This window comes from Girardinichthys multiradiatus, chromosome 1 (assembly GCF_021462225.1).
Source record: "Girardinichthys multiradiatus isolate DD_20200921_A chromosome 1, DD_fGirMul_XY1, whole genome shotgun sequence".
NCBI classification, from domain to species: Eukaryota; Metazoa; Chordata; class Actinopteri; order Cyprinodontiformes; family Goodeidae; genus Girardinichthys; species Girardinichthys multiradiatus.
Window position 1 is genome coordinate 19430181 of NC_061794.1, and position 25496 is coordinate 19455676.

Genomic DNA, 25496 nt, shown 5'->3' on the forward strand with positions numbered 1-25496 from the left:
GGCCACCCCTTCTATAGTCAGAGGACTAGAGAGTGTCAGGGCCACTGTCCAAGATGAAACACACAAAATATACATTGGAAAGATGGCCGAAATGGATGAAGTGCTCAGTGAATGTCTCAAACAATGTAAACTGGAGGAGAATGAGTTGGAGGAACCACTGTGCAAAGAAAAAACACTGCATGGAAAATACAACCGAAAGATAGCTTAAGTGACTGATATGAACAAATCCTAGCAATGGACAGATAGGGCTAGGCTGAAACACAGCACAGAGGCACTAATCATGGCTGCACAGAAGCAAGCCATGAGCACCAGAGCAATAGTGGCCCAGATCTATTGCATCAGGCAAGATCCCAGGTGCAAAGGGTCCCTTGAGACAATCGGGCACCTAACACCAGGATGTACAATGCTAGCAGGAAAAGAATACATGGATCTTCACAACCAAGTAGCTGGACTAGTGTAAAGACAAATCTGTGCATAATATGACCTGGTTAAAATGGGAGATGCCACACAAGGTGGTAGAAAATGAACGAGCTACGACCTTATGGAACTTCCAGATACAGAACGACAAAATGGGAATGGCAAACCAACTGGACATTGTAATCATTAAGCAGCAGAAGAAAGCTGTTGTGGTGATGTAGCCATCCAGAATGATGGAAACATCAGGAAAAAGGAACACAATAAACTGGAGAAATACCAAGGGCTCAAAAAAGCAAAAAAAGAGCCGGGAAGGTGAAGAGACACAGTAGTGCCTGTGGTCACTGGAGCCCTCGGGGCAATGACCCCCAAACTGGAGTGGCTCAAACTCTAGTTTGGGGCTCAAACAGATACCTAGAGATGCATCAGACTTTTCGATACAGGAGAGCTCACCTCTGGTGCCCGTGGTAGAGGACCCAAGCTTGAAAGAAGGGATAACCACGCCTAATACAGAATTACAAATATAAAAATAAAAAGCATTAATTTAAAAAATACTTAAAGTGCAAAATTATCACGATTACTTATGTTACTGATAGCAAAAAACTATAAAGATTGATATTTTGTCCTTATCCCCAGGTAATACCATTAGTCTGCATTATCTAGGTAGTCTAGATTGTCTATAGGCAGGCACATCAGACAACCTTTTTCTGCTGGTGTTGTGCCTACCATTAGACAGCAGTTTCCAGAGGAAGGAACAATTTATAAAGCGTTTAAGCTACGTCATTTGGTTGAAAATGAATAATAACAAATACCAATCGCAAAGTGTCTCTGAATAAAAATGTGTTTTAAAGTATAGCTGCTGTGACATCATTTAGGTCAGTAGAAATTATCAAAAGTAGTAACTTGCCTGATAAAGGGTTAAACATTACTGGTGGGAGATACTATGTAACTGTGGCCTCCTAATTAAAGCAAAATGTATAAAACTATTCATTTTGAAATATTGAATGAAAGTAACAATATATTACTTGAATACATTTGTTTTCTTGTTCCTGGATAAATCAAACTTTGTGCTCTTTAGAAATAAAAAGAACTTCTCCTTTTGTCATACCCCTCCTCTTCTATCAATGTGGTACAGTCCACCAAGTTCAGGTGCAAGCCTTTACGTGTTAATTGAACACATTTCATTTGTTTGCATGGAGAAATAGGTAAGACCCATACAAGGAACATGTTATGTAATTATGCAGAATGGTGTAGGTTACTTGATGTTCGGATACACCAAAGATTTGTGACAGTTTAGCTAGTTATTAGCAAGCATGCTAGTCAGTGTACTAGTGTTTAAAGAAAAGTGAGAGATGTGATACTGTTAACTTAATTCATAAAGCATTTCACATATAATAACATTAAATCATATTGTATGCAGTAATGTGCTATTGCTAGTTATCAACATTTCATTTTTGCAGGAGATGGCAGCAACAAGGCCACAGAGAGTGAAAAGAAATCACAAACATGATGCCATTTATTATTGCTCCTTAGGTGAAGATAAGGAAGGATTTGAAATAAAATATTTTAATTAATTTAAAGGTGAGTTGTGAGTTTAACACCCAAAGGTTCCCAGAGTTCATTACAAAAAGATAGTTTAAAAGTGAAAAAAAAATTTAACTGTACTTTAGAAGCATATAACATGTTCTATGATAATTATGATCAGTACATCTTTCTTATTCCAAAGGAGACAAGCAACTGCTCAAAGAAGAAGCTTTTATGTTGGATTTTTTTTTTCTTGGAAAGATAATTGTATATCTAGATAGATAATTTATTTATGAAACAAAATGTTTATGGATTAATCCACAGAAGCAATTTGTTAGTGAAATAGTCATTCCACCACTCAACTGACATAAAATGTTTATATAATCACAAAAAGACATCAAATTAAATAAATTAACTGATTAAAAAAAGGTTAATAATCAATTGCTACTATTTGATGGCTCTACATTGTTGAAAGTTTATAATTCTACTTCGTTTACTATGTGTACTTTCAGGTTGGGGTGTGTTCAGCTGCCGGTGCTTTCAAAAAGATTTCCTTATTGAGTACAGAGGGGAAGTCATAAATAGAAAGGAACAAGAAAACCGATTGAAAGTTTACCATGATGCACTTAAGGTTTTTATGTTTGATTTCCGGTTCAATGGACAATAATTATGGTGTGTGACTGTTTTAATGTGTTTTTTTTTTTCTAAATTTGCGACAAAATGGGAATGGCAAACCAACTGGACATTGTAATCATTAAGCAGCAGAAGAAAGCTGTTGTGGTGATGTAGCCATCCAGAATGATGGAAACATCAGGAAAAAGGAACACAATAAACTGGAGAAATACCAAGGGCTCAAAAAAGCAAAAAAAGAGCCGGGAAGGTGAAGAGACACAGTAGTGCCTGTGGTCACTGGAGCCCTCGGGGCAATGACCCCCAAACTGGAGTGGCTCAAACTCTAGTTTGGGGCTCAAACAGATACCTAGAGATGCATCAGACTTTTCGATACAGGAGAGCTCACCTCTGGTGCCCGTGGTAGAAACGTTGGTTACATACAGTGAATCCAAACAGCAAAATGAAAGTTACAAGAGTGGATGGAAGACCCCATCTCTGTTTATTTGCACTCAAAGATATTGGTCCAAGGGAAGAAGTCACTTATAATTGTGGTGATTCTGACTGGCCATGGAGAAGCAAGGTATTTAGAAGTGTAGCAATACTGTCACAAGTCATTCTATCAGCTTTGAACACAACTTTAAAGGTTATATCAAGTTGTAGTACACAAAGTTTCAATATATTCAAAAACAAATCACAAGCATAGTGCCTAAAAAATGTCGATTTTGTAGAAAGACTTAATCAGACTACACTATTTTTAACTTCTTTAGTACTATTCAAAATTTTAGAAACTGTCACATGTAAATAGATTTATGCTGACCTTAGATTTATAAATATTAACTACTATGTAATATATTTTGAAGTGTCTAGACAAACAGGTCCTGTGTAATACTCAACATGTAAAGTTCAGGAATAAAGAGGACTGAGTTTTGAAACTGCACGTGCAAAAGAATGAAAGTTACATTTAGAAGCGTCCAGACACACAGGTCCTGTGTAATACTCAACATGTAAGATTCAGGAATAAAGAGGACTGAGTTTTGTGCATTAGGAACAAACTCACATTCAGTGATTGTTCTTTACATTTCAGATCTCTAAAGAGATGCTCGGTCGGGTTGCTGATGTGGACGCATGCAGATCCCCTTCAGGCAACACACCAAAGGTAATTTTCATCTCCAATGACAGATTTATTTTCCAAAATAGGTTAATGAGAATGATATTTCAATTCAATTCTGTTTTATTTATATAGTGCCAATTCACAACACATGTTATCTCAAGGCACTTCACAACAGTCAGGTACATACATTCTAATTAATCCTAACCATTGAACACTGCAGTCAGATTCAGTTATTTATTCAAATTGGATAAAACGTTTTTCTGTCTAAGGAAACCCAGCAGATTGCATCCAGTCAGTGACTTTCAGCATTCACTCCTCCCGGATGAGCATGTAGAGACAGTGGACAGTCACTGGCGTTGACTTTGCAGCAATCCCTCATACTGAGGATGCATGTAGCGACAGCGGAGAGGAAAAACTCCCTTTTAACAGGAAGAAACCTCCAGCAGAACCAGGCTCAGTATGGGCGGCCATCTGCCACGACCGACTGGGGGTTTTAGAGAACAGAGCAGAGACACATTTATTTAGCAGTATTCAGACACACAGGTCCGATGAAACCTTATTATGTAAGGTTCAGGAATAAAGAGGACTGAGTTTTGAAACTACACGTGCAAAAGAATGAAAGTTACATTTAGAAGCGTCCAGACACACAGGTCCTGTGTAATACTCAACATGTAAGATTCAGGAATAAAGAGGACTGAGTTTTGTGCATTAGGAACAAACTCACATTCAGTGATTGTTCTTTACATTTCAGATCTCCAAAGAGATGCCCTGTCAGGCTGCTGATGTGGACGCATGCAGATCCCCTTCAGGCAACACACCAGAGGTAATTTTCATCTCCAATGACAGATTTATTTTCCAAAATAGATTAATGAGAATGATCTTTAGCAGTATTCAGAGACACAGGTCCGATGAAACCTTATTATGTAAGGTGCATGCATTTGGAGGACTGAGTTTTGAAGCTACACGTGCAAAAGAATGAAAGTAACATTTAGAAGCGTCCAGACACACAGGTCCTGTGTAATACTCAACATGTAAGTATTAAGTTGGATTTAGTAAACCAGTGTTCTCAACCATTGATGTTGCACCTGTAGAGAAAACATCTTTTGGTGGTGTTAGTAAGATGGTGCGAGTGGAGTGGGATCTCCTTCACTGGGAAACAAGATTAGTCTTTTGGCTTTGGATCATTCTTCACAAGTTGCTGAGGCCTGTTTGTCAAACAATTAGAATTTATTTTAATTACAAATATGTCTTTTCTTCAGAATTCAATCATATAAGCAACAACACTTACCAAGCAAGTGTCAATAAGAATAAGCTGTTTGGCAATGGCAGAAATTAGTTTTCATATGTGCAACCCACATGCTCATTTCTGTAGCTTGTCCCACTAATGAATGTTCTTTATGAATGCATATTTTAAAAGGGGACTAAACAGGCATTACATCAGTACATAATTTATAGCCAAGAAACTTTGTTGCAATAAATAATATACCAAACACAAATTTCCTTATTTAAAAAATGTTTAAAGTGGAGTTGGTTTTCATTAATTATTTATTTGTGTTTTTTCTAGCATCTCTAGAAAGTGCTAGGAGAGCCAAAAAGCATCCATGGTCTCCCGTGGAGGTTACCGCGGTCATGCGACATTTTACCGAACAAATCAAAAAAAGGAAAACTGGCCACTATGATTGAATGCCAGCAATGCAAGAAGGCTGAAGATCCTGCTCTGGCTGGTCGCTCTATCCAAAACATAAGATATTTTGTAAGGAATTGGGGCATAACTATGAAAAGAATACAAAATCCTGGATAGAATATGGGAATGTGATTAATTGTCCATCAGTGATATCATTAGGACACATGGGATGTTAAGGGTTAGACCAGAAGTAATCTCTGTGTTCTGATTATATCACTGGTGGACAATTTAAATATTTCATCTTGTGGAGGCAGGAGGAGAGTTAATGGTGTTCCAGTTATAATGGCAAACTGGCTGTTGAACAAACGTTTTACAGTGTATATTGTTTGGTGTGGATTGGTTACTGTACTTTTCATGCAAAAAGATTCAGTTTTATTTCTACTGTGAGACGGTAAGTTCATCTTGTTCACTCAATTTGTTTAATCTGTGGGTTGATTTAACACTAGACATGCATAATTTTATTTTGCCATTCATACATTTTTCTGTTTACAAATAGGATTCTGTTCCTCTAATACTTAGTGAAGGAGCTGTAAAATGCAGTCCACTTCTTTTTGTTTAGTTATATTCCATTTATACATGTTTGGCCTTTTTAATACACAGAAATTTCATGTTTGTGTACGTGTATGGCCGTGGTCCTGACAAATAAATTTGGCCCTGGCAATTACTGTTTGTGTCATGGGCGGAGCTAAGTACCTCATTATCGTTTGTCCTCTTAATTCAGCATTGCGTCAGGTTCTTGTATTTTGAGTTCTGATGTGTTTATATACAATTTGAAGTGAGATGTATGTTGTATAGCTCAAACTGAATTTTTAAAGGTTTATTACATCTTTCTAGCATAAGTAGAAAGAGGTGTCCGTCTAGTGTTGCAAAAAACTGGTTTGAAAAAATTGTCCCTCTAATTCACCAACACCCGTATGTGTGTGCATGTGTGTGTCTGTCTGTTTGTGGGTGGGTGTGTGTGTGTGTGTGCTTGTGTGCACAGGTCTTCTTTCTCACTTAAAAACATCTTATAACTACTTTTTGTGACAAATTAATGGTATAAAAATGATACATTTGTATATTGGCTGCTGCCATTATGGCAGCCTGTGGTGCAATGCCTCACTGCTCAAAACCCTTTAACAAGCCTGCGGAAATCTGAAAAGTCCTACCTTAGAGTGTGACATTTTACCTGTGAAAGTAAGGTCTGGGGAAATTGTAATTACCCAGATAATGTTGTATCAAAACAGACCCTGAGCTTTCCACCACTCCCACAAGCATTGGAAAAGTGGCTAATGTGAGACAACCTGTTATACTTCTTTATGGGGTGTCCTAATTTTTGTCTTTGTAATGTGGAATTAAAGTGGAAAGCACAAAGGGAAATCCACACAAGCATATGGAGTTGGATTCAAGAATGAACAGAATGGCACAGGATGTATGAAGAGTATTTATAATTTTGCACATGCTCACTTGAGCGTGTAAAGAACACACTGCAGAATGAAAGAGAGAGTTCATGTTTCCATGAAGTTCTTTCCCTCCACTTCTCCACTGCTGTCTTCCATCTCTGCTGTAGTAATCTGTAGCTTAACAATTTTTAAACTCACATAAAGTTTTGCAATGTCCTCCATGAGCTCCCAAAAAACTAAAAAAGGAAACAGTGCATGAGAATAGCAATGGCATCCTCTTATTTTGAAAGTCTCGTATAGTTGTCCTTTCAGGTCTGGGTTACTTCCACTAGTTATATAGAACCTGCTTGCTATTTTAAAATCATTGTGTAGTAAGCATGGAAGGGTGATGTAAGAAATTGTCCTTTAGGGTTAATCACAGTTGTCTGGGTGTTGAAACAGCAGTACATGCACAAAATGGCCGCCATGTAGTTGCCTCCTATGAAGATGGTCAAAGGGTTAGGGGTCGGGTCATGTTTAAGCCATAGAAATTAATGAAAATCAATGAAAGTCAACGAAAGTCCTTAAAAAGATAGATGGATGTGTGTGTGTGTGTGTGGGTGTTTGTCCCGCTGGAAAAGAGTTAGTGGTAGTGTCATGTTTAAGCCATAGACATGAAGACAATAAAGGGAATTCCTCACAAAGATAGTAATCCATGGATGTGTGTGTGAGTGTGTGTGGGTGGGTGTGTGTCTGTGTGTGAGACACAGAGAGGCAGAAAGAAAGACAGAATCCCATCCAGACATATACAGTAGGAGATACACAGAGCTATAAATAGAACAGTGAGGAATGAATCAGCCAATCAGCAAAGAGCGTCAGTGTAACTTGACACCTGCTGTTTCTCACTCACGCAGCACCTCACTCTGTGTCTGCCCCTGGCCTGGCTTTATAACATGGAGGCGCATGCTCCCGAACGACTGGCCATAACTCGGAAACCGTAGGGGCGATCGATGTCATTCTTGGACCATTTTTATCAGAACGGACAGGGGATCGAGAATGTTAACACATTTTTGTTGAAAATATAATAATAAAGGCACAACACTAGGTGAAAAGAGTAGGAAAATGGAGAAAAGACAAAAATGCCTGAACATGCTCCCGAACAAAGTCTAATCTCTCGGAATCCGTACATGGTATTTGAAATTTTTTTAAACTGTGGGCGACAGCTGTCCCTCATCCCCAATCATGGAGATTTTCATAGCTCTTTGTCATTCACAGTATAAAATAGGATTATGGAAATAAATGGTGTCACTCATGGATTACAGGTCAAGCTCTCATTGAAAATACATGGGAGAAGGCCTACAGAAATCTACTGACTCTTGGCGATCGAGGGGTGTTTGACAGAAAACTATGAGACTTAGAACAATTTTGAAGTTATTGTGTGAAAGCAGAGGCCCGGCCCTACAAACTGACGGAAAATTGTGACTGTAGAGCGTAATCTGTGGCCGTGAGTGCCAGTTAAAAATAATTTTTCCTTAAAAAATCCCCTCTTTCTACACTCTATTGACTGCCATCTCCACTGTTAAGAGTGTGATTTTCTCGCAAACTTTGTGTCACTTGGAGTCTAATTTTACAGAAACCGAAGCAGTTATCAACAAACCGTTTTCACTGCTGAAAAGCCGGCGGATTGTTCTACAAACTGAAAGTCAAACTGTGTTTCTAGGTGAAAGTACGGCGATACAGTAGAGGCTCAAAAACAGTGAATTTTGAGGATTCCTTCCGCCCCTGACTCCATTCATTCCTATGGGATTTTGGGGCTCGGTTTTTCGTTAATTATGTCGCCATGGTAACTCGAAACGCCAATAAAAGTAATAGCACACCTCACGGGACCGAGCCGGACGTTTTGATATATATATATTGTGGGGGTGCACGCTGCGGTTCGGGCCGCAGTCCAGTTTAGAGGTGAATAGTAATAGGTGCCTGCCATGCATTGCATTGCTCTCCTATGCATTGCTATGGCAGGCCCCAATTAGGTGGCTTTATGCTCCATGCTATAAAGCCAGGCCAGGGGAGACACTGAGTGAGGTGCTGCGTGAGTGAGAAACGTTGGTTACATACTGTAACCCCAGATTCTATTTTGTATAGGCTTCGCCCTTTAAGGCTATTGCTAGTGGGTTTATCCCTTCGCGCGCAGCACTGAAAACTTTAGTCCACGCCCACCTGCTGTGTGGGCCCCACCCCGGTCCGTATAAATTACGGTGAGACCGGACAAACGGCTCCCAAATAGCTTTTTCTTCAGCCATTCCGGGACCAGTGAGGCCCAGAGCTTAAAGGGCTGCTCCTATACTCATAGAATCTGGGCTTACAGTACGTAACCAACGTTCTATTTCGTATAGGCTTCGCCCTTTAAGGCTATCGCTAGTGGGTTAAAGGCGAAGCAGGATGTAGTCTATGCCTCACTGGGTCCATCCAGACCACAACTGAACATCTGCTCGCCTAATGACACCAAAAATCAGCCTTCTGAATGCGTCATGACGCACTCCAAGCGTCTTGCGCATCATAATGAACAGAGAAAATATCTGGTCAGGGAAAGGCTGAGATAATAGACCTGCTGCTGTAATTGGAAAACAAAGGTTACGAACTGTAACAGTGTAACAATGAGCAGAACAGGTCAAAAATCTCCATGAGGGAACGTGGAGACAGATCAGCGGCTGGATCATGCGTAATGATGCGGCAGAACAACCTCGTGTGCCACAGACAACACAGCAGAGGAGAAAAACCTCTGTTCACACGGAGGCTTAATTAATACAGCCGCAGTGACAATAACATCATAAGTCACGATCAGTGGCTGATAATAATATTACGGCACCCTGCGTCTGCATGCAGGAAGGGTGACGAAATAACAGTCATTCTGTCAGAACCCTGAGAACAAAATGAGTCATGGAGAAACCTGACACATCTCGCAGGTAGAAACAAATAAATGAGCATGGAGATGACCATGAGGCTGCTGTGCAGATGTCTTCCACTGTCATTCCTCCATGCAGAGCCGTGGAGGATGAAATCCCCCTGATCGAATGAGCTCTGAGATTCTCTGGAGGATCCAATCCAGAGGAAATATAAGCCTGTGAAATAGCCTCGCACAGCCAATGTGAGAGGCGCTGGACAGATAGAGGACATCCTGCAGAGTTTTCTCTGTAATGTAGGAACAGATGCTGGGAGCGGCGCTGTGCGCGCTACGTAACATGAAAGCGCGCGCACGGGACAGAGGAGATGAGAGGTGGCCTCCTCTTCAGAGTTATGAGGAGGAGAATAAAAACCATCCAGAGTTATCAGTCTCGATCTGAACGAACTCGTGATGCTTTTAGGTGTAAAAGCAGAGTTAGGACGCAGCACAGCTGAGCTGCCGTCGGCTCGTATTCTGAGACATGAAGGAGCGACAGAGAGCGCAGATAAATCGCTCACTCTCTTCGCAGATGTCAGAGCTAACAGCAGGGCTGTTTTAAAAGACAGAAATTTTAGTGGAGCCTGATCTAAGGGCTCAAATGGGGCTTTAACCAGTGCGCGCAGGACGAGCGCTAAATCCCCGTTCTGTCACCAAAACCCTCATGACAGAAGGAAATAGCTGCAGCATAAGTTTTAATGGTGCTGAAAGCTAAATTTCTGTTCATCAGCTGCTGGAGGAATGACAGCACGCACCCTAATGGACATGAAAAAGGCTCCATGCCTTTCTCTGCGCACCAGCGCTGAAAAGCTGCCCACTTTGATGCGTATGACGCTGTGGTAGAGGCGGCTCGTGCGCCCTGAATCGTGCGCACCACATCGTGCGGGAGACCCAGCCTTTCTAAACGCTCCCGTTCAGCGGCCAGACCCAGAGACGTTGACCTAACTCTGGGACGCTCCTGATCGCCCCTCCCGCCTGGAGGAGTGCATCCTCTCTCCACGGCAGCTGCCACGGGCAACCTGACACCAGCTGCTGCAGGCTCGGAAACCATGGCGCGCTTTTGCGCTCGGGGGCTACGAGAATCACTGAGAGCTGTTCCTCTCAGATTCGATCCAAGAGCCGCGGGATCAGCGGAACTGGTGGAAAGGCATAAAGGAGCGTTTTTGGCCACGGGCTGTGAGCAAAGGCGTCCACTCCTAACGGTGGATCCTCCCGTGGGCTCAGTGAGAACCACAACTGGCATTGTGCGTTCTCCCGTGTGGCGAAAAGATCCACTGCTGCTTTCCCAAACCTGCTCCAGATCTGAACAATCAGCTCGGGGTGGAGACTCCAGTCCCCGGGACGAGGACCACCTCTGGACATGATGTCCGCTCCTCTGTTCAGGACGCCGGGGATGTACACTGCTCTGATGGAGAGCAGGTTCATGCGCGCCCAGCACAGCAGCTGCCTGGAAATGTTTAGCAGCTGAGCCGAGCGCACACCTCCCTGGCGATTTATGTAGGCTGCTGCCACTCTGTTGTCTGTGTGGATCAGAACATGCTGATCCCACAGCAGAGGAGCAAAATGCTGTGTCACCTTCCACACTGTGAGAAGCTCCAGCACGTTTATGTGGAGAGACATGTGGTCTGGCCACTGTGCTCCCACCGCCTGAGACTGACACGTTCCTCCCCATCCCGACAGGGATGCGTCTGTGAACACAGAGACGTGTGACGCCAGTCTGCTGAGGGGAACTTCCTCTGACAGGATGCGGGGATTTCCCCAATGGGCCAGGTCGGGTCCCACTGAAGGAGGGACTGAAATCATCCGCCTCTTCTGATGCACAGGATCTATGCGCAGGCGGATGAACCATCTCTGAAGACGTCTCATATGAAGCAGACCCAGCGGAACAACCACGTGAGCCGCTGACATCATTCCCAGTAACCGCATAAGTGACAGAGCTGTCACTACGCTGTGAGGTTTGACACGGAGGAGAAGCGCTGACAGCGCGTCTGTTCTCGGCTGAGAGAGCCGGGCTCTCAATGTGGCTGAGTTTAACTCCACCCCCAGATAAACGATCATCCGGGATGGGAAAACAGAACTTTTTTGCCAGTTTATTGAAAACCCCAGAACTGTCAGATGTGCGTCCAGCTTCTTTGTCTGTACCGCTGCTTCCTCTCTGGACCGAGCCAGCAAAAGCTGGTCGTCCAGATAAAAAAGGATTCTCATCCCTGCCGAGCGCAGCGGCTGCAACGCCGTCTCCACACATTTGGAGAACGTGCGTGGGGCGAAAGAGTAACCGAACGGCAGGCGGTTGTATTGATATGAGATCCCCTGATAAGCGAAACGCAGATATTTGCGGTGTTTTGGGATGATGGGGATGTGAAAATAAGCATCCTTCAGATCTATGGAGGTGAACCAGTCGTTCTGGTGAATGTTCTCTATCACCTGTCTGACTGTCAGCATGTGGAAACGTCTCTCCATGATCGCTTTGTTGAACAGGGACAGATCGAGAATCGGTCTCATACCTCCTGTTTTCTTGGGAACCAGAAAATATCGAGAATAAAACCCCGTGTTTTCCTCTCCGCGAGGAACCCTGGAAATGACGTTTTTTATCAGGAGTTCCTGCAGTTCTGACATGAGAACGGAGCTCTGCTCCGGGGAGGACAGGACTGTCTCCAAAATCCCTCTGAACGGTGGGGGCAGAGACAGGAACTGCAGCGTGTAACCTCTGCTGATCAGTCTGTCCATCCACCTGTCCAGGGAACATACGCGCTGCCACTCTGAGTGATGCTCTGAGAGCGGCCGCGCATTTATCTGTGGTGCCGTGGTGCTCATGGATACGAGCCAGGCTAGAGCCCCTACCGCCGTTACCCAACTCGGATTCTGATCAGAGGTAACCCATGGGGGGCTCAGATCGAAAGGGCTGTAAACCAGCCTCACCAAGGGGATATTCACCCAGGCTCGCAGCTTGGTGTTGAGCGGGGGCATCACTGGTGCGCCGCTTCGTAGGGAGCTGCTGTTGTGCATCCTCTGTGATCTCACCCACTGACAGCTGGGGAGGACAGGAGGGAGAAGGCAGCGAGCGTGGCTCTACCGGAACAGCATAGTATGCTCTCGTGGAGTCATGCTTTGAAACTGGGAGATTGTGGGGCCTCTTAAATGGTCGTTTAAAGGGGCCGTCTCATTACGAGTGGAGGATGTGTGTGAGGAAAGCACAGCGAGATCGTACGATCTGGCTGAGCCAGAATAAAACGGAAACTTGCTCTTAGAGAAATGTATGTGTTTTATTTCAAAACAATCAGTAGTTTTACACACATCCCCCCCCACCAGTCACTTTTTAAATCTCCGCCGTGGCTCCTGTGGAGGGTTGGACCAGGCGCACGCCAACTGCCGACCTCTGCGCTGCTGCTGCGGCTGAGTAGACGGAGCAACTCGGGGAGCTGCGGCAGCGGCCGTGGAGCGTCTCTGCTGCTGCCGCTGATCACAGCGATCCCGCCAGCGGCCGGGGGTATGGGACGACCGGAAGCCAGAGCAATTAAAAGACCCATGTCTCTTGACCCGTTCAAGTTCCTCTTGAGAGGTCTGCATCTGGCCCAGCATGGACTGGAAATGAGGACCGAACAGCCCATCCGGACTGATCGGTCCTCATTTCCAGGGCTGCCTCGGTCCTGATCATGCAAGCCTGGCCTTGACCCCGCAGTCCACCTGCCCTTCCTGCAGGCGTCTGCCTCTGGAAGAGAAGCAACGGCGGCTAGCCATTTTCTCCCCGCTAGAAGGGGAATTCCCCGCAGCGGACCAATGCTCCCTCGATGAGGCATTGAACATCTCTGGTGTTGGGCGAGAATCAGACGATTCCGCCCCAGAGACAGCGACTGATATCTCCACTCACTTCCTCCGGACGGAGGACGCGGAGGCAGATACAAAATCAGTCCAGGCTCAGGGCCTCCCGATGTCGGCGACCACCCCCTTTCCGGCGATGGGCGCACTTGTTAGCGCGCTGCCGGACATCATCTCGAAAGTAGCTGAGGCTAAAGGTGTCCCTGTTCCCGCGCCTTTAGCCCAGCTCCCGACTGACGACCTGGCGGAAAAATTCGCCCCAGCTCATTCAACTCGCCGAGATCCGGTTTGGCCCCATTTTCCGGCGGTAACTGCTTACCTGTCGGGAGCGGCGGCCGAGCCGCTTCAGCTAAAGGCACCGGTCTCCACCTTCACACCCATCACGAGGGTGGAGTCCCTGACGGATTAGGGGTTTCCCCCAGTTCCTGCTCTGGATCCCAGTCTGTCGGCAGTTTTTGGGGTTAGGTCGGCCCGGCGCGTCGGACGACAGCCTGTGCCCCCCTCCCCCAGTGATCAGATCACGGCCAGGCTGACTGATCGCTTCCACCAATGTGCCGCTCAGGTCGCTGCGGCGACCAACAACACCGCCTTCCTGGCCTACGCCATCTCCAAGAAGGCTCGGGAGATGGAGCTGCCTCTGGAGGATGTGGAGGAATTCTGCAATCTCGCAGACACCATCCTCAACCTCTGTGCGTCATCGGCTGTGTGCTCCTCCCGCATCGCTGCCTGGCAGACCTTGCTACAGCGACAGATGTGGCTTCGGTTCTTCTCCTCCATCCCTGAGGATTTTAAGAGGGAGTTACTGGAATGCATGCATGCAGGTCATAACTCATGATGTAGCCGGTGTTACAAGCCGGGCACAGGCGGATAGTGCCGACGCTAGCCATGGTTCTTCTTGAATCAGTGCTCTTAAGCTGTCGCTGAAGAAAAATGGGAGCCGTTTGTCCGGTCTCACCGTAATTTATACGGACCGGGGTGGGGCCCACACAGGTGGGCGTGGACTAAAGTTTTCAGTGCTGCGCTGCGCGCGAAGGGATAAACCCACTAGCGATAGCCTTAAAGGGCGAAGCCTATACGAAATAGAACAGCAGGTGTCAAGTTACACTGACGCTCTTTGCTGATTGGCTGATTCATTCCTCACTGTTCTATTTATAGCTCTGTGTATCTCCTACTGTATATGTCTGGATGTGATTCTGTCTTTCTTTCTGCCTCTCTGTGTCTCACACACAGACACACACCCACACACACACCCACACACAGACACACACCCACACACACATCCATGGATTACTATCTTTGTGAGGAATTCCCTTTATTGTCTTCATGTCTATGGCTTAAACATGACACTACCACTAACTCTTTTCCAGCGGGACAAACACCCACACACACACACATCCATCTATCTTTTTAAGGACTTTCGTTGACTTTCATTGATTTTCATTAATTTCTATGGCTTAAACATGACCCGACCCCTAACCCTTTGACCATCTTCATAGGAGGCAACTACATGGCGGCCATTTTGTGCATGTACTGCTGTTTCAACACCCAGACAACTGTGATTAACCCTAAAGGACAATTTCTTACATCACCCTTCCATGCTTACTACACAATGATTTTAAAATAGCAAGCAGGTTCTATATAACTAGTGGAAGTAACCCAGACCTGAAAGGACAACTATACGAGACTTTCAAAATAAGAGGATGCCATTGCTATTCTCATGCACTGTTTCCTTTTTTAGTTTTTTGGGAGCTCATGGAGGACATTGCAAAACTTTATGTGAGTTTAAAAATTGTTAAGCTACAGATTACTACAGCAGAGATGGAAGACAGCAGTGGAGAAGTGGAGGGAAAGAACTTCATGGAAACATGAACTCTCTCTTTCATTCTGCAGTGTGTTCTTTACACGCTCAAGTGAGCATGTGCAAAATTATAAATACTCTTCATACATCCTGTGCCATTCTGTTCATTCTTGAATCCAACTCCATATGCTTGTGTGGATTTCCCTTTGTGCTTTCCACTTTAATTCCACATTACAAAGACAAAAATTAGGACACCCCATAAAGAAGTATAACAGGTTGTCTCACATTAGCCACTTTTCCAATGCTTGTGGGAGTGGTGGAAAGCTCAGGGTCTGTTTTGATACAACATTATCTGGGTAATTACAATTTCCCCAGACCTTACTTTCACAGGTAAAATGTCACACTCTAAGGTAGGACTTTTCAGATTTCCGCAGGCTTGTTAAAGGGTTTTGAGCAGTGAGGCATTGCACCACAGGCTGCCATAATGGCAGCAGCCAATATACAAATGTATCATTTTTATACCATTAATTTGTCACAAAAAGTAGTTATAAGATGTTTTTAAGTGAGAAAGAAGACCTCAAAACTTCATCTTTGCAGTCAGATCATCAAGATTATGAGCCTACTTTGAAATGTTCCGTCTGAGTTTGCAGAGCAGCAGAACTCTGGTCACAGGGTGGTCTGACTGCTAAAGTAAGCTAAAAGTTAACCTGTTATCTTTTTGTGGCGACTGAAAGTCAATATAACACGTTCAGTATGTGGTGAATAACTGCAAGTACCAGAATATAAAATGTAATATTTTTCATCTGAGATTTCTGACATTTTAAGGTAATGTAGATATTAATTTTAAACTACTTCGCAATAGTTGTAAGAAAAAAAATAAATGGTACGTGGCCTTTCTGAGTAATGGAAACAGAAGGCATCCAAATTCCCAGGATTATTTTTACCTGGGTCAAACAAATCCTGGGACATTCTAGAGCTTTCAGTGGAAAAGGGGCTGTTTTCCTCAAGAAGTCTCTGATGCATAGTAGATTTCATAGCGGGCTCTATGATAGTTAGTGGGCCAGGTCCTGTTCCAGAAAAGGATTTCCAAACCATGACACTTACAGCTCTATGCTTCATAATTGGTATGAGATGATTTGTCACCAAATAATTCAATTGTAGAATCTGTCCAAAATACATTATTCCGTAAGTCTTTCTATTTTTAAGATCTCTTTATATTCCTTAGCAGACTCATTAGCTGCTACAACCTTCTTTCTAAACACCTTACTTTGGATCCTATCATAATGTTCCCTCTCACTTCAATAGTCAGGAGCACACCAAACTAAATGTCTGACGTTAAACCTCCTTCAAAATTCTGACAAACAATGCTTTAGCATTTACATCTTATGTGACACATCTACTTGTGATTTTAGCCATTTTAAGTAGAAATAAAAATGGGATTGTCTTAATGTTTATCTGGGCAGACTTTACTTTCTATTAAATTACATTTTACAAAAAGGTCTGAAAGATATTTTCTTAAGATATGTTGTTTTTTATTTATTGACATTACTTGAATTTTTTTGTGCTGTTAAAGTTAATTTTAAATGTTCATATGCCCAAAGGCTTTCAGGGTGTCCATGTTTTTCACAGTTCTGTAAGTTTGCACTTTTGAATTGACTAGTAGTGTGTGCACAGCTGGCACTGAAAATAAATAAAATAAATGTATATGTTGAATACATTTGTCTGGTGTCTGATTAAAACACAGAAATAATGTTTTTTTTTTCTTTTTTTATTTATTTGGCAAGCTTCAAGTACAAGTGCAACAAGGACCCAGCCATTTTAGTTAGTGGCCATCACCTGAAAAAGAATGGAAATTATTTCTTTAGTCTGTGTGATAACAGAATATTTCATCAGATTTCAACCCTTTAATAAGATCTTCTCTCAGATTTCTAACACATCCAAATAACTGTCATCCAACAGTTTGTCATTTTGTGCTTTATATTGTTTGTAACAATTGCAAACTTTGTCAACCCCTCTCTAAAATATACAGCATACTGGGTTATTAAAATCTTAAGTTAAAAAAAAAAAAAAAAAAAAAAATATATATATATATATATATATATATATATATATTATCATGCAGTACTATTAACCAATATTGATGGTATACAAATGTTTTCACTCACATTGTTGATCCAGCTGATGTATGCACTGACTCTGGTAAAGACAGAGGGCTTCTTGGGGTAGTTGCAGCCCATACTTGAGCCAAAGCTCACCACTCCATGGACATCCCAGGTGCCATCAGACCTCTGGCAGTTCAGGGGACCACCTGAGTCTCCCTGGAGGACAGGAGGGACAAATGTGACTCGGGTCAACATGGCATTAACAGACTTAAGTGTCTAAGGCGAGGAAAGTGTCTTATCTGAAGATGAAAGTTTATCAAATCTAAATAGTCTGACTTACATTGCAGCTAGATACCACACCATCGCCTCCAGCACAAATCATGCTGCTGGTGACCAGGGAGCCCCACCAGTCAGGCAAGGTGCAGGTGGACTGGCCAACCACAGGGAGGAGAGCTTGTTGCAGGATGTCAGCAACGGGACCTCCAGCTTAATTAAAATCAAACAAGATATTCAGATTAACATCTGAAATTCATAAGAACATATACATGAACTACTTTCAACTTATTTTTTGAGTTTTGCGCATGTGCCATCAATTAAAGAGAAGTATTTTTGTTGTACATTTACAGATTAGCTGGAATAATGAATTATTTGAAAAGGTTTATTCACTTCAACCTTAATCGGGTTCATAGCAAATCACATTTAGGATCATGATAAACCTCTGTGTAACCAGTTTTCAAAAAAAAAAAAAAAAAAATGAAATAAGGGCGGGCTGCTGGTCAAAATGTAACATCAAACATGGGACACAAAAATAAGGTAGATTATTTGTGTTCTTTTTGTGCCTCAGAACTTACTCCAGAGACTTCCCCAGCCAGTGACGTAGCAGGGAGCGTTGTGAGGCAGGATTTCACCAGAGCTGGGAAGACAGGCGGGGGTGATGGCAGCTGAGAATGTGACAGGAGTTTCCAGCTTGATCAGGGCAATGTCGTTACTGGACCGTAAAATACAGATTAAACAATCAGAAACACTGCACTGTGGAGAATTAACACTAAACACTCACAGCATCATATAAAAACACCCAACATACTGTGAGTTCTCTGTGAGAAAACTATTGCCCACCGGATATTATAAGAGTCCCAGTTGGGATGGACGATGATCTTTTGGGGGCTGATGGCAGTGGAACCAGCCTCGTTGGTGGTCAGGTCGTGTTTTCCCAGGTAGACTCTGTAGGTGCGGCTTCTGTAATGCCACAAAAAACACAGAACAAGATCTGATGAGATATCAAAAACATTCCCTCCATCACAAAAGTTACTAATAATAGAAAACCACTACAGTTTTGGATGTACAGTATAGAATTAAAAATGCCAAGGGATTTAAAGCATTACATCTTTCTTTAATGTCAATGATTAAAAACAAGAATACTCTACTTATCTCAGCTACCAATCATTGACCCGTCTCAAGGTCAAATAATGATAATAAAAATAAGTATTTTCTTGTTTTGTTTTCAATAAAAACTTTGTAGCTATGTAAACATGGCCTAAAAAAACACAAGTATGATTAAAAGTTAAGGTTTTCAGGCTGAAGTAGTCTCAAAAGATTTAAATGTCTAAAGTGCAAGTTTAGTTGTTTTTTTTTTATTTGACATTGTACAAAAGTAATCCTCCTGGAAATATATTTTATTAAAATAATTCAGTCTTTTTCAACAAAAACACTGAAGTTTGGTTAACCACTGAGCTTTAAAAGCTTGCCAATCCCAAACATATAGGTATTATTTGCTGTCATAATTTTAGGCTGAAAAGTTTTAAAAGACTGACATGTTTAAAATGAAAGAGAAATCAATAAGATATTTTTACATAATTTCTTTGGGGAAGCAACCACTGTTTGTCCTCAGGGACACATTTGTTAGGATTTTTAAGAACTACTTAAGGGTTAATAAATAATAAATACACAGTGTGGCAAATTTGTGTTTTTTTCCCTCTATGTTACATTTGTAATCCAACTTCTCACTGTTTCTACAGTCATCAGACTTAATCATTTTTTTTAAAGTTATCTTAATGTATATCTTAATTGTAATACTAGATTTTTTTAAATGATCATATTGTTTCCCATATTTTAGATCCTTAATTTCTTAAGTGTTGCCTGGGTGTTTAAGTCATAATTATATTTGTCTATTTTCTTTACCCAATGCAGTGAGCAGCAGTGATGACCCACAGGTCGGAGATCAGAGTGCCACCACAAGTGTGGTAGAAAGCACTACCACTCTTGTATTGAAGAGACACCTGAGGAGAGCATAAAAACAGGTACACACATGTGTTATAATTTGCAAAAAACTTTCAAACTATGGAGTCTAGTAAGAAGGGTAAATACCTGCCAGGGCCAGCTGTTCTGACGGACATCATCTCCGCCAATAACCTTGGAGATGATGGGGGGTTTGGTGGGCCGGCCACAGCCGTAGGCTACGAGACAATACAACAACAGTAGAAAACATTGCTATTCTTGCCATTATTAGAATCTAAACATACATGTTTGCATTTCATCTTTGTGTTTAGGACATTCAGTAACAGATTTTCTTTTGTTAACGAGGAATCTTTAGCTTACCACTGGCAACGAACAAAGCCAAGATCACAAACTTCATTGTGACTGTCAGTGAGTTTTATGGTGACTTGTAGCTCTTTATATAGTATAGCTCTGTGGGCATCTCAGAATATTGCAAACAATTTTCAGGAAAATGTCAGGAAAACTTTGCTGGAAAAACAAATGTAACCTTGGATATAAGAGTGAAGATAAATGCACCGTATCTCTCCTGTTTCCACCGTACCTGTGTGAGAAACACACAGATGCCTCCTGATGTGGTCAGCTTTTTTATCAGCAGAGAAAATACTTTTGTTGACAAAATATGTTTTTCTTTTTTTTATTAAAATGAAGACTACTCATACAGCCATGGAGAAAATACAGTCATGGTTAAAAAAAACATTTGATGTCCAATCTGTATGACTGCTGAAGCTAGGATGAAGCTTTGAGTGATGCATAAAAAATGAGCCGTGTTACAAAGAAAACTGGCCTAAAATCCATCCATTCTTTCTTTACAAAAATATTTAAACGATTCTGAAGTTTGTAACAGATGATCAGTTGGTAAACCTTTGGTAAGCCATTCTAACACATGAATATACTTTTTATCTAAACCATTTTATTGTGACTCTGGTTGGATATTTTGTGTTATTGTTGTGTTGGAAGTTGAACCTTAGCCCCATTTTCAAGTCTTTTGTGGCTTTTATCTGTTTTTTTTTTTTCAAGATTATTGAATTTAGCTCCATCTGTCCTTTCCACAGATCTGATCAACTTCCCTGTCCCTGCTGAAGTAATCATTCTCACAGAATGATGCTGCCACCACACTGTTTCAATGTGGAGATGGTTTGTTGAGGGTTATTTTTCTGCCCTTATGTTTTTCACCTGTTGGCCAGAGATTTCCGTTTTGGTCTCTTCTAACCAGGACATCTTTTCCACATTTGCTTGTGGAAAACATAATGGAACATCTTTTGGTTTTCCTTCAAGAATTTGTTTGTGGCCAATTTTCAACAAGGGCCATGTCTGAGTTGTAGACAATTAATAGTTGCTGCACAAATGCCTATTTCTTTTCATTTCCCAATATATGATTGATCAGTGCTCCATGAGATCTTCAAATCTTTGGATATTGATTTATTTCATCAATGTTTACTTATTTAATACTCAAAAAGTGCCAGTGAGGGAGAACTCTCTTTCAATCGTGCCAAGGTAAAACCATCATATACCATACAAAGACCAAAAATTAGAAAAGGGATAACAGCTAAGACTCATAACAGTGACACTTTTAATTAATAAGATTAGTAATAAAAACTAACGTTCCAGGAAAGCAGGTCAGATAAGTATGGAAGTTGCTTCTGTAGGATGGCTTTGTGAGTAAATAACAAAGTCCCTTCCTTTGGAAAGATCTAAAAATCAAGATTCTGATACAATACATAGTGGTGTGTGAATAGCTACCTCCAGCGGAAAATTGTGGAGCAAATTATTGAACAGGATGAGTGGGTTTGAAGGTGGACCCTAACTCTGCTTTAAACGTCTCATCAACTTTATTTCAGGCCTCTCTGCTCTGTTTCTTGATCTGCATGAGGCTGTTTGTTAGCTAATGTTCTCTCACAAACCTCTGCGGCATTCACAGAACAGCTGGATCTATACTAGCAACTACTGGAACACACAAGTGAAGTCTCTTCACTTCTTAGGTGATTTCTGAAGGTGGTAGGTTGCACTGGATTTTATTTCAGGGTATCAGATTAAACTCCGTCAGTACTCAGCCTGGTATAATGCTGCACTCCTCACAAATCCAGTTTAGAGCACAATCGTTGATGAATCAAAAAAGACTTCCACTAAATGTGTATGCCATACTTTTCAGATATTTATTTGTAAAAATAAAATAAAATAAAAGTGAAAAACCTGAGTCATTACACCTTTCATTTATGTAAAGTTTTGATGAGATGGAAAACTGTTAATGGATCCACACAGACAAAAGCAAGTTCTGTAATACAAGAGATTACATAAGCTATACCTTACATATTTTTTAGCTTTATGTAAGGTAAGTCAACAATCAGCAAAATCCAAAAACAGTTACTGGCCAGTTTATATGGTTAGGTGTGTCATTCAAGGTTTTTTTTTGTAGTTCTTGACATTAAAACTTCAGGAATAGTAAATGGCTGTGACATGTTCAATAAACAATTAAAAAAATAGAAAATGCAGCTTCAGCTGCAGCTTTGACCTTGGAATTGTATTGGACATCTGCCAGTTCTGCATGTCCACCTATAGCTCCACCCCCTCTGTTAAATTTTCTCACGGTGTAATTTTCCAGGAATAAGGTCCAGATGTTGCAGGTTACATAAGAAAGGTGGTGACAGATATAAATATCTCAGAAGTTTACTTCAAACTGTGGTGCTACTGATACAATGAAGTTTGTGGTGCTTGCTTTGCTCTTTGCTGGCGGTAAGAAAGACTTTCCTGCTAAGAACAACAGATAAAATAATTTTTCTACCCCCCTCTCTTCATTTGGTGTGCCATATTTACCTGAAACATGCAAGTAAGTCTCATCTTTGATTTCAGCCTACGGGTGCGGCAATCCTACCTACCAACCTGTGGTGAGTCGAGTGGTTAACGGAGAGGATGTCAGGCCTCACAGCTGGCCCTGGCAGGTAAAAAAAATATGAAGCTCTACAAAGAAACCTGTAAAATTGTATATGTTAAAATCATTAAGGCAGCGTGAACAGATATTTTGGGTGCAGAAATGAATAATAAGCATAAAGCTAGTTTACATGTATCTTTTGAACATAATATAAGGGAATAACAACAGGTACTCACTTATTTCAATTACATTAATGAAACGTCAGTTCCATTTTATACAACCTTTTGAAGATCTACTGCAAAAGCTAAAATATCTAAAATAATGGCTCCATGAGCAAGGATATTAGCCCCCGAAATGCTCCTTTGGCGCAGCACAGTGGCCTCCTGCTGGGTTTCATTGGATCATAAAGATCAACAGATTAACAGAATATTATTAAAGTAGGAGTTACAAATTCCCATCAAAACACTGGTAGCATAAATGTCAACACCAGCTAAAACAATGATAACAAGGCATGAAGATAATTCTTGTTATTGTCATGTATTCTTTCAGATTTCCCTGCAATACAACAATAATGGTGAATGGAGACACATCTGCGGGGGAACTCTGATCTCTGACCAGTGGGTTCTAACTGCTGCTCACTGTGTCAGGTGGGAAACTGTCACAGAACCCTTTTATAAAGACTCATGAGTCACATTTAAAAATATTTTTTTCTATATAAAACCAATTAATTATGTTATTTCTGAAAATGCTAACACATGAACATAGTATTAAATCAGATCTCTGCTGCTTCTGATTTTTCAACTCGTAGCTCAACCAGGCAGTACAGAGTGGCTCTGGGAAAGCACAACCTGGTCGAAAATGAGAATGGCTCTGTATTTGTGAACCTGGCCAACATCATTGTGCACGAAAATTGGAACTCTTTCCTCATTCAGTAACTATTATGGTCTAAACTGTTTTTCTGAAGAGTGCAGCAATATGAGTACTGATAAAGTCTGATGTTCGTGTTCCACAGTAATGACATTGCCCTGATCAAGCTGGCGGCCCCTGTTGAATTATCTGACACCATCCATCCCTCTTGTCTTCCTGCTGAAGGCTTTATCCTCCCTCATGATGCACCATGCTTTGTGACCGGGTGGGGTCGCCTCTACAGTGAGTTGTCTATTTTAAATTTTTTGGGTTGGCTGGAACATAATCAAATAAAGGTTGCATTATATGTGATGTGTAATACTGCCCACCTGTGGCCATCCTACATATATTCTAGCATTATGAAATTAAGAAAGATGAGAAAGCACTGTTGAGTTTCTATACCTTAAAGCAAGCAGAATAGATTGTAATTTTATATTATTTAATTATGTTTACAGGTTCACAGTCACTGGATTTATTTGTTAATTAGCAAAGTAAAATGAGGTGCAATTGTGGCTTTGTTGTACAGTGGTTAATGCATCTCTTATGTGCACAGCCGGAGGTCCCATCGCTGACATCCTGCAGCAGGCTTTGCTGCCAGTTGTGGACTACGCTACCTGCAGCCAGTCAGACTGGTGGGGCTCTCAGGTGATACAAACTATGGTCTGTGCTGGTGGAGACGGAATTGTTGCTGGATGCCATGTGAGTCCTAAACACAAATATTTTCAGTTAGTATTGACTCTTCCTGTGGATACTGATGGATAACGTTGGTTTTTAAAAAAAACAATTCACAAAAATATTTGATATTTTTATAATCATTGCACTTTTTTAAGGACGACTTTATACAGAAATGAAAATTTGCTATCTTTTACTTTTACTTGAAATAAGATGTCTGCATAGAAGATCTGCTTAAATATACAAAGTGAATAATCTATTTCTGTCATGAAAGTCTGTTAAATCTATCTTGCAGATATTATATGCAACATATATGTGTATTACATTTTTACTCTCAGATTTTGATAACTGAAATTTTGTTTTTGTGGCACTGTTTAGGGAGACTCTGGTGGTCCTCTGAACTGTCAGGCCTCTGATGGATCCTGGGAGGTTCATGGTATTGTTAGCTTTGGCCCTGGGCTCAGCTGCAACTACTACAAGAAGCCCACTGTGTTCACTCAAGTCAGCTCCTTCGTGGACTGGATTAACCATGTAAGCTTCTGAAACTGCTGCTAAATCACTGTATACAGAGTTCAGATTTTTTATGTGATACATATCATAAAAAAACACATCTTCATGATTTTTTCACAGAACATGATGCTGGTCAACTGATGGAGTACTATTTAAAGACCTAAACTGACATTCTAGTCACTCTAAAAGAAATAAAACCTTTTCTACACTTTATGTTATCTTGGTTATTTATTGACTCGACATTCCAGTCTTGTTAAAAAACAATGGAACAAGCTCATTTTGAGCCTTAAAAATCAGAAAATAATTGTTGCTTTTTTCATTAAATGAAAGTTGCAAAAGTACTAAAATTATGCTTTGTTCCACTCTCTTGACACCTTTTAGAAAAATATAACTTTTAGCTATTAAAACAAATGAATAGCCAAGAACTGCTAAAATAAATTTTTAAATGAATAAGTGTTTTTTCTTAAACAGAAAGCAGTTAACAATAATGTTCTAGCGCTGATTGCTTCTTGTTTTTCTATTATCTAAATGTTCTCCTAAACAAACCAGGACACACACACACATGCATGCTCACACAAAAGCACACAGCTACTACAAATACCCTAGAAAATCCTAAATGCCCAAATTTAACTGTACTTTATGTTCTGTAAAAAAAACTCCTATTAATCTTAAGAAGTTCAATAATTACCTCACCAGTGTTCTGTGACACATCCTTAGTAACATTTTTAAAGTAAATTCCTGTACACCAATCTCCCTCACCTTGCATCTTATCCTCTTCCTGGAATCTTCACATTCCCAACTAATAAGATAATAAGACTAATAAGAGAACATTCAACTGATTCATCTTCCTCACATTTGTTGCATAAACCTGTGTGGGGCTTCCATATTTTTCTTACGTTTTTGGTTTA

General features: G+C 41.4%; 2 protein-coding genes and 1 long non-coding RNA gene across 3 annotated transcripts; 2 read left to right on the forward strand and 1 right to left on the reverse strand.

Annotated features, from left to right (window-relative positions):
• Positions 1-1691: 1691 nt before the first annotated feature.
• LOC124873686 lies at positions 1692-2632 on the forward strand. Its single transcript, XR_007039600.1, has 3 exons — positions 1692-1759; positions 1875-1995; positions 2451-2632. It is a non-coding gene; the product is annotated as an uncharacterized LOC124873686 (long non-coding RNA).
• A 14397-nt stretch (positions 2633-17029) lies between these two features.
• LOC124874986 (chymotrypsin-like elastase family member 2A) lies at positions 17030-20029 on the reverse strand. Its single transcript, XM_047376714.1, has 8 exons — positions 19956-20029; positions 19725-19813; positions 19539-19636; positions 18477-18596; positions 18212-18348; positions 17701-17846; positions 17424-17576; positions 17030-17094 (listed from the first exon to the last, which is right to left on the reverse strand). Exons 1-8 carry the CDS (start codon positions 19990-19992, stop codon positions 17077-17079), a joined length of 798 nt encoding a protein of 265 aa, XP_047232670.1. The 5' UTR covers positions 19993-20029; the 3' UTR covers positions 17030-17076.
• Positions 20030-22291: 2262 nt separating this feature from the next.
• Positions 22292-24801, forward strand: LOC124874980 (chymotrypsin-C-like). The gene is made up of 8 exons (XM_047376702.1): positions 22292-22364; positions 22482-22570; positions 23050-23147; positions 23309-23431; positions 23513-23649; positions 23960-24105; positions 24457-24609; positions 24709-24801. The coding sequence occupies exons 1-8, from the start codon at positions 22328-22330 to the stop codon at positions 24727-24729; spliced, it is 804 nt and encodes a 267-aa protein (XP_047232658.1). The 5' UTR covers positions 22292-22327; the 3' UTR covers positions 24730-24801.
• Positions 24802-25496: the final 695 nt, after the last annotated feature.